Source organism: Notechis scutatus, unplaced genomic scaffold (genome assembly GCF_049901735.1).
Source record: "Notechis scutatus isolate UNSWTSFEM ecotype Mainland unplaced genomic scaffold, rNotScu1.2 NSCUSCF56, whole genome shotgun sequence".
Taxonomy (NCBI): Eukaryota; Metazoa; Chordata; class Lepidosauria; order Squamata; family Elapidae; genus Notechis; species Notechis scutatus.
Window position 1 is genome coordinate 35,783 of NW_028263163.1, and position 9,417 is coordinate 45,199.

The 9,417-nt window shown below is 44.9% G+C and overlaps 1 protein-coding gene across 1 annotated transcript; it reads left to right on the forward strand.

Moving 5' to 3' along the window:
• The first annotated feature begins 6,242 nt into the window (after window positions 1-6,242).
• On the forward strand, window positions 6,243-8,623 carry LOC113429439 (GTPase IMAP family member 7-like). Its single transcript, XM_087949040.1, has 2 exons — window positions 6,243-6,718; window positions 7,679-8,623. Exons 1-2 carry the CDS (start codon window positions 6,700-6,702, stop codon window positions 8,338-8,340), a joined length of 681 nt encoding a protein of 226 aa, XP_087805166.1. The 5' UTR covers window positions 6,243-6,699; the 3' UTR covers window positions 8,341-8,623.
• The last annotated feature ends 794 nt before the right edge of the window (window positions 8,624-9,417 follow it).

Consider the following 9,417-nt stretch of genomic DNA (forward strand, 5'->3'; position numbering starts at 1 on the left):
GGCATAAGCCTCCTTGAAGTCTCCGAGTACATTCTTGGGCCGTCAAACGAGGTCGGACCGCACCCAACTCCATCGGCTCCTCGGCCCTGGCCATGGCACTGTGGGAGACCTGGGGCACTGGTTGTACAAGATGCTGTGGACTTGAGGTGGATGGCTGCTCCGGAACTGGGCGTCTAGTCTTGCGCCATTGAAGCTGGGCGTCAATGCGCAAACATTGCACCACCAGAGCATCAAGAGTCAGAGCCGGCTCCACGTGCACCAACTTCATCTTGTATGTCCTCCGACAGACCATCTTGGAAAGCATCCATTTGAGCAGCCTCATTCCATGCAGAGTCCAAGCAGAGCAGTCGAAACTCTGAAATGAACTCCTGCAAGGGTCGTTTCCCCTGGCGAAGTTCCTCAGGCGTCTGGCTGCTGTCTGAGCCCGTATGGGGTCCTCATACATAAGTCTCAGGTGATGCCAAAACCCCTGATAGTCCATTAGCAAGGGACTATTCTGCACCAACAAAGGAGTGGCCCACCTGGCAGCCGAGCCCAACAAAAGGCTGATAACAAATGTAGTGTATTTAAAAAGAGACTTCTAGGCGATGTTCCTATTGGTTTACAGAAGCAACGATACAATTGGTTAGTAACGTTAGTACCTGATTGGCCACCAATAGCGGCGGGAAGTTTAACTAAATGTCATTGGTTGCGAGCCATGGAGCAGCCGCTATAAAAAGGGCTGCTGCGGTTCGACTCCAGTTATTATTAAAGAGCTGAATTCAACCCGGTCTGCGAGTCTCTTTACTGGCGACAGAACACTGGACGAAGGTGGGATTAAAGAGACAAAGACCATAGGAACGTGGCAACAACAACAGCCAAAGGACCAACGAGATGGCCGGCAACAATTCACCACCCGCACCATTCAACCCAGCCAAAGAAGAATGGGAGTCGTACACTGACAGATTCCTGATGTTTTTAGAAAGCAACGAGCTGCAAGGAATCACCGACCAAAGGAAGAGAGCCGTATTCCTAACGCATTGCAGTCCGACGGTTTTTAAAATGGCCAAAGTGTTAGCAAGACCAAATGATGTTAAACAGATGGCATGGCCAGACCTGAATCGGATGTTGAGGAATCATTACGCACTGGCCGTATCCAACCTAATTAGAAGACACAAGTTTTACAAGCGCGACCAACTAGAAGGCGAGAGCATTGGAAACTTCGTAGCAGCATTAAGAGACATTGGGGGCATGCGATTCCTCAACATGGACGAAGCCATGAGGGATCGCATAGTCCTTGGACTAAGAGACACAACCTTACAGAGCAAACTACTAAACCGACCAAGCATCACCGTCAACGAAGCCATTGCTGAAGCAACTGCCGCTGAAGCCGCAAAGAAATCTGCAGCAAAAATGAAGCAGATGAATATGACGGGCAGCCCGAGCATGAACAAAGAGAAGAAGACAGAGGGAACCAAAAGCATGCTGCCACGTCCTCTCACCATGAGGACATCGAATCATCAACCGATTCAGATGACGAAGACGAGGAAGTGAACAGACTCTACTCAGAAAGGAACCAGAGAGAGAGACGAAGTAGAAGATCTGAGTTCCAGTGTGCAGGTTGCAAAAGCCTGGCTCGCAACAATCCCCGAGAGATGGACCTCGGAGTCCTAGTGGGCGATCCCATCAAACATGAGTCAGTTGTTGCGCGGCGGCAGCCGCAAAAACCAGCACGATGCTCGGTTGTCTAGAGGACGTCCGAGGTCCCTTTCCCACGCTTTCATTCGACGATTTTCCATACGGGTCTCCTGCTTGAGGAGGGTTGGACTAGATGACCTCCAAGGTCCCTTTCCCACGCTTTCATTCGATGCTTTCCGTAGGGTCTCCTGCTTGAGGAGGGGTTGGACTAGATGACCTCCGAGGTCCCTTTCCCACGTTTTCATTCGACGCTTTCTGTAGGGTCTCCTGCTTGAGGTGGGGTTGGACTAGAGGATCTCCGAGGTCCCTTTCACATGCTTTCATTCGACGCTTTCCGTACAGGTCTCCTGCTTGAGGAGGGGTTGGACTAGATGACCTCCGAGGTGTCTTCCAACCCTTTCATTCTACGATTTCCGTATGGGTCTCCTGCTTGAGGCGGGGGTTGGACCAGATGACCCGTTGAGTGCGGTTTGTCAGGCAGTAGCAAATCCGTCTGGTCGGTGGTACTATCTATCCCACTTTTTCTTCTGGCTTCTTACCAAGAAGTCAGCGGTGGTCTACTCTGTGAAATGCTTTACTCATGTCTACGCATATTCTGGTGGTGGCTAACATTTTTTGGGCTCCTGTGCCAAAAAAAAAATCGTGGGCGTGCTTGCCTGCCCTGTACCTCACAGCTGATTTTCAGCCAGTTTGAGGCCTATTTTGGCCTCCCAGAGCCTTGAGGAAGGCTTCTGCAGGCTTCTGTAGGCTTTGCAGGCCGAAAACTAGGCCCGTTTCGTCCCTTCTGGTATTTCCGGGCCTAGTTTTTGGCCTTCAGAAGCCCTTCCTCAGGCTTCTGTAGGCTTTGCAGGCGAAAACTAGGCCCGTTTCGTCCCTTCCGGTATTTCTGGGCCTAGTTTTTGACCTTCAGAAGCCCTTCCTCAGGCTTCTGTAGGCTTTGCAGGCTGAAAACTAGGCCCGTTTCGTCCCGGTATTTCCGGGCCTAGTTTTGGCCTTCAGAAGCCCTTCCTCAGGCTTCTGTAGGCTTCGCAGGCCAAAAACTAGGCCCATTTCATCCATTCCGGTATTTCTGGGCCTAGTTTTTGGCCTTCAGAAGCCCTTCCTCAGGCTTCTGTATGCTTCGCAGGCCAAAAACTAGGCCCATTTCGTCCTTCTGGTATTTCTGGTCCTACTTTTTGGCCTTCAGAAGCCTTGCCTCAAGTTTCTGGGAGGCTGAAAAAGGCCTCAAACTGTCCGAACCTCAGCTGTGAGGCGTGCGCATGTGCAGTGAGGTAAGTTTGCCTGCAGCCCGCGGGCCGGCACAAAGGGCACTTGCGTTGCCATCGGTTCGCCCTCACGGGTGTATTCTGTCCACCGTATTGGCGCTGGTCTACTCAGTTAGTCGCTATGTGGAAGAGGGGACTCAGGCTGGTTTGGGCCTAGATCCGGTTTCGGAAGGAACCCGTTGGTGGAATGCTGGGGACGTCCGGTGGCGAAGTCGATGGAGTGGGCGGAAGCGGCAAAAACCCCACAACCAACAGATTGGATTCCAGAAAAGGATACAAGGACTTTTGTTTCCACATGGAGAACTTCTGAACTTCCGAACTTCCGGGATTGAGGTGGAAAAGAAGGTAACTCTGATTTGGGGTTTCCTGAGTAGATTGGTAGAGCTTGGTAGAAATGGCTTGTTGGTATTCTTCTTTCTTCTACCTTCCTTTCTCTTTCATTCTTTCTTTTTTCTTTCTTTCTTTCTTTTTCTTTCTCTCTTTCTTTCTTTTTTTCTTTCTATCTATCTATCTATCTCTATCATTTATCTATCTGTCTTTCTTCTACCTTCCTTTCTTTCTTTTCATCTTTGTTCTACCTTCCTTTCTTTCTTTCTTTCCTTCTTTCTTTCTATCTTTACATCTATCTATCTATCTATCTATCTATCTATCTATCTATCTATCTATCTATCTATCTATCTATCTATCTATCTATCTATCTATCTATCTATCTATCTTCTACCTTCCTTTCCTTCCTTCTTCTACTTTAATTTCTCTTTCTTTCTTTCTTTCTTTCTTTCTTTCTTCTTTCTTTCTTTCTTTCTTTCTTTCTTTCTTTCTTTCTTTCTTTCTTTCTTTCTTTCTTTCTTTCTTTCTTTCTTTCTTTCCTTCCTTCCTTCCTTCCTTCCTTCCTTCCTTCTTTCTTTTTTCTATCTTTCTTCTACCTTCCTTTCTTCCTTTCTTTCCATCTTTCTTTCTTTTCTTTCTTTCTTTCTTTCTTTCTTTCTTCTTTCTATCTATCTATCTATCTATCTATCTATCTATCTATCTATCTATCTATCTATCTCTATCTATCTTCTACCTTCCTTTCTTTCCATCTTTCTTTCTTTCTATCTATCTCTCTATCTCTCTCTCTATCTATCTATCTATCTATCTATCTATCTATCTATCTATCTATCTATCTATCTCTATCTTCTACCTTCCTTTCCATCTTTCTTTCTTTCTTTCTTTCTTTCTTTCTTTCTTTCTTTCTTTCTTTCTTTCCATCTATCTATCTATCTATCTATCTATCTATCTATCTATCTATCTATCTATCTATCTATCTATCTATCTATCTTCTACTTCCTTTCTTTCTTTCCTTCTTCTACCTTCCTTTCTCTTTCTTTCTTTCTTTCTTTCTTTCTTTCTTTCTTTCTTTCTTTCTTTCTTTCTTTCCTTTCTTCTTTCTTTCTTTCTCTCTTTCCATCTATCTATCTATTTATTTATCTATCTATCTATCTCTATCAATCCTCTACCTTCCTTTCTTTCCCTCTTTCTTTTTCTTTTTTTTCTTTCCATCTATCTATCTATCTATCTATCTATCTATCTTTCTATCTATCTATCTATCTATCTATCTCTATCTTCTACATTCCTTTCCATCTTTCTTTCTTTCTTTTCTTTCATTCTTTCTTTCTCTATCTATCTATCTATCTATCTATCTATCTATCTATCTATCTATCTATCTATCTATTTTCTACTTCCTTTCTTTCTTTCCTTCTTCTACCTTCCTTTCTCTTTCTTTCTTTCTTTCTTTCTTTCTTTCTTTCTTTCTTTCTTTCTTTCCTTTCTTCTTTCTTTCTTTCCATTTTTCTTTCTTCTACCTTTCTCTTTCTTTCTTTCCATCTTTCTTTCTTTCTTTCTTTCTCTCTTTCTCTCTTTCCATCTATCTCTCTATCTATTTATTTATCTATCTATCTCTATCAATCATCTACCTTCCTTTCTTTCCCTCTTTCTTTCATTCTTTCTTTTTTTCTTTCCATCTATCTATCTTTCTATCTTTCTTCTACCTTCCTTTCTCTTTCTTTCTTTCTTTCTTTCTTTCTATCATTCCATCTATCTATCTTTCTATCTTTTCTACCTTCCTTCCTTCCTTTCTTTTCATCTTTCTTTATTCTACCTTCCTTCCTCTTTCTTTCCATCTTTCTTTCTTTCTTTCTTTCATTCTATCTTTCCATCAATCAATCAATCAATCAATCTATCTCTCTATCTATCTATCTATCTATCTATCATCTATCTATCTATCTATCTATCTATCTATCTATCTATCTATCTATCTATCTATCTATCTATGTATCTATCTTCTACTTCCTTTCTTTCCTTCTTCTACCTTCCTTTCTCTTTCTTTCTTTCTTTCTTTCTTTCTTTCTTTCATTCTTTCTTTCTTTCTTTCCTTTCTTCTTTCTTTCTTTCCTTTCTTCTTTCTTTCTTTCCATCTTTCTTTCTTTTACCTTTCTCTTTCTTTCTTTCTTTCTTTCTTTCTTTCCATCTTTCTTTCTTTCTCTCTTTCTCTCTTTCCATCTATCTCTCCATCTATTTATTTATCTATCTATCTATCTATCTCTATCAATCCTCTACCTTCCTTTCTTTCCCTCTTTCTTTCATTCTTTCTTTTTTTCTTTCCATCTTTCTTTCTTTCTTCTACCTTCCTTTTTCTTTCTTTCTTTCTTTCTTTCTTTCTTTCTTTCTTTCTTTCTTTCTTTCTTTCTTTCTTTCTTTCTTTCTATCATTCCATCTATCTATCTTTCTATCTTTCTTCTACCTTCCTTCCTTCCTTTCTTTTCACCTTTCTTTATTCTACCTTCCTTCCTCTTTCTTTCCATCTTTCTTTCTTTCTTTCATTCTATCTTTCTTTCTTTCTATCTATCTATCTATCTATCTTTCTTCTACCTTTCCTTCTTCTACCTTTCTCTTTCTTTCCTTCCTTCTTTCTTTCTCTTTCTTTCTTTCTATCTTTCTTCTACCTTCCTTGTTCTTTCTTTTTATCTTTCCCTTTCTTCTACCTTCCTTCCTTCCTTCTTTCTTCCTTCCTTCCTTCCTTCCTTCCTTCCTTCCTTCCTTCCTTTCTCTTCCTTCCTTCCTTCCTTCCTTTCTGTGTCTTTCTTCTTTCTTTCTTTCTTTCTTTCTTTCTTTCTTTCTTTCTTTCTTTCTTTCTTTCTTTCTTCTTTCTTTCTTTCTTTCTTTCTTTCTTTCTTTCTTTCTTTCTTCCTTCCTTCCTTCCTTCCTTCCTTCCTTCCTTCTTTCTTTCTTTCTTTCTTTCTTTCTTTCTTTCTTTCTTTCTTTCTATCTCTCTATCTCTCTCTCTCTCTCTCTCTCTCTGTTCTCCTGCCTCACTTCTCTTCCCCCTCATCCTCTCCACTGCTTGTCTGCTCGCTTCTGCATTTTGTATCTTATAAGTATTTTAAAACTGGATCAAAAAATATCCAGCAACAACCACAACTAGCACGACCACCAAGAAACGTGGGCCTCCCTCGGGGTCATATTTTTGTGTGTGCAAAATGGAGGCCTGGAGAGACACAACAGGAAGGAAGCCCTCAGCGCGGGGTGCAAAAAAAACCCCAGCCTCACGTTTCCTCTCCTCCCTGTTTTTTTTTCTCTTCTCGTCTTCTTTCTCTTTTGTTCTTGTTCCTTCCGTCCTGCCAGAAGAGGCTTCCAGAACCTTCTCCCTCCCTCCTTCGCTTGCTCTTCCCGTTTAGAAACCCCAAAGATCGGCGGTGGCGGAGCAGTGCCAGCACCGGCACACATGGGTGCAGCTACATCGGGTAAAATCTTTGACTTCGAAATGTCCTGGAAGGGATCTCGGAGGTCATCTAGTCCAACCCGCCTCCTCCCCTCCCCCACCCCCATCTGAGCACCTTTTTGGACAGAAGGATTAAGCAGGGGGAACAGCCTTTTGAAGAAGAGGTTGGAAAACCATTTTGCCTGACATGGCAGAGGGTTTCCTGCCCGAGCGGCGGGAGGTTGGACTAAATGACCTCCGAGGTCCGTTCCAAACTATGTAATTCTGTAAGGGTCTCCTGCTTGGATTGGGGGTTGGACTAGATGACCTCCAAGGTCCCTTCTGACTCAGTGAGTCTAATAATTCTCTAAGGGTCTCCTGCTTGGATTGGGGGTTGGACTAGATGACCTCCAAGGTCCCTTTTCTCTCCGTGAGTCTAATAATTCTCTAAGGGTGTCCTGCTGGGATTGGGGGTTGGGCTAGATGAACTTCGAGTTCCCTTCTGCCTCTGTGAGTCTAATAATTCTCTAAGGGTCTCCTGCTTGGATTGGGGGTTGGACTAGATGACCTCTGAGGTCCCTTCTGACTCGGTGAGTCTAATAATTCTCTAAGGGTCTCCTGCTTAGATTGGGGGTTGGATTAGATGACCTCCAAGGTCCCTTCTGACTCAGTGAGTCTAATAATTCTCTAAGGATCTCCTGCTTGGATTGGGGGTTGGACTAGATGACCTCCGAGTTCCTTTCTGACTCGGTGAGTCTAATAATTCTCTGAGGGTCTCCTGCTTGAGCTGGGGGTTCTTCTAGATGACCTGCCAGGCCCCTTCCCGCTCTCTGAGTTTACAATTCTGTAAGGTCTCCTGCTGGAGAGGGGGGTGGGCTGGATGACCTCCCAGGTCCCTTCCCCCTCTGTGATTGTGTTAGGAGAACGGTGGAAATTTTCGTCTTCTCTCCCACGCGAAGGACGTTGATGCCGCTGACCAATTTGTTCCTTCTCTTCCTTTCAGCTCCGGAGCTGTGGATCGTCATGGTGGGCAAAACCGGCAGCGGGAAAAGTGCGACCGGAAACACCATTTTAGGGGTGGACGCCTTCCCATCCCGGCCGTCCTCCAGTTCCATCACCGCCAAGTGCAGAATGGCCACGGAGATCTTGCCGGACGGGAGGCGCCTGGCCGTCATCAACATGTCGGGCTTTTTCGATACCGAGCACTCGGAGCGGGTGATGTGCGCTGAGATCAAATGGTGCATGAAGGTGTGTGCGCCGGGACCCCACGCCATCGTCCAAGTCATCCACCTGGCCCATTTCAGCCGGGAAGAGTTGGAGGTCGCCCGGCTCATCAAAGACATCTTCAGCCTAAAAGCCAAAGCGTACATGATCGTCTTGTTCACCCGCAAAGAAGAGCTGGAGGGACGCTCTCTTCACAACCTGCTGTCCGACGACAACGATGACAGCTTGGAGCCTCTGCAGTCGCAAATTCAGAGTTGCGGGAACTGGTGCCTGGCTTTTAACAACCGGGCGGTAGGGTCGGAACGCCGGGCTCAGGTGGACGAGCTGATCCGGATGGTGGACGAGCTCATGTGGAAGAACGAACTGAAGCCATACTACACCAAAGACATGTTGGATGTGGACCGAAAGAGCTGGCCGCGGTGGCCATGTTCCCTCCTGTGATATGGAGCGTCGTCCTCCGATCAATTTGCAGGAGTGCGATTGTTGATTTAGTTATTTATTTTTGTTTATGAGGGTGTGTGTGTATTTTGTTTGGGGAGTTGTTATGTTTGGAGTGTGTAGCGGAAGGAACGGGCCCACGCAGGTGCGTGACGCTCCACTCGCGCGAGCGGTGGACAGGCGAGAACTCGCGTGCGAAGGTCCACTCCCGCGAGTAGAGACCGTTGTTAGGAATGATAATCCCCTAACAGTTGGGTTGGCAATATATAAACCAGGATAATCACTTAATACTCTTAAATATCTTTAAGAGAATGCTGTAATTGTGATTGGCGGAGGTTCCTCCAACGGCCAGAAGATGGAGCTAGAAACCTGGTTTGTTACTTCTTGCATTTCCCTTTTGCCTTTTGCCTGATCGTCATTCTGCTTGGATTGCTATGAGTCTTGCAGCTGTTTGCAAACTCCGTTTACTGATCTTTGTTTATGATACTGGACTTCATTTTTGGATTATCCCTGGACTGATTGTTTTGAATACTAACTGCTTTAACCGTGTATGATTTGGACTGTTTGTTGGACTTTGTTTACCCGTTTACTAGAAGTAAAACTTACATTTTACTATTCAGTGTACCTGTGTGCTGGTTGTGTGTTATTCATCACCACTCTCACTAGGTTTCCCTGAGTGCCCTCATTCTCCTAACGGGGAGTACCTCAACCACCATTGGCCCTTGCGCTCGAAGAAATGCTCGCACGAGCCGACGTCACTGATGCTCGCGCTCAAAACACCACGTGCAAGCAGCAGGCAAACAGGATCGCGCGCACAAAGGTCCGCTCGCGGGAGCAGAGGTTGTTTGCGCTTATGAGTGAAGAAACACTCATGTAAGCTCTCGCATTTGAAGAAACACTCGCAGGAGTGGAGGTCGCTTGTGCTCACACTCAAAAGAACCACGCACACAAGCAGCAGGCCAGCAGGCACTGATGTATATAAAGTCCGCACATGTGAGCGGAGGTTGTTTGCGCTTCTGAGTGAAGAAACACTCATGCGAGCGGAGCTCGCTTGTGCTCGCAGCCTGAAGCACCACACCT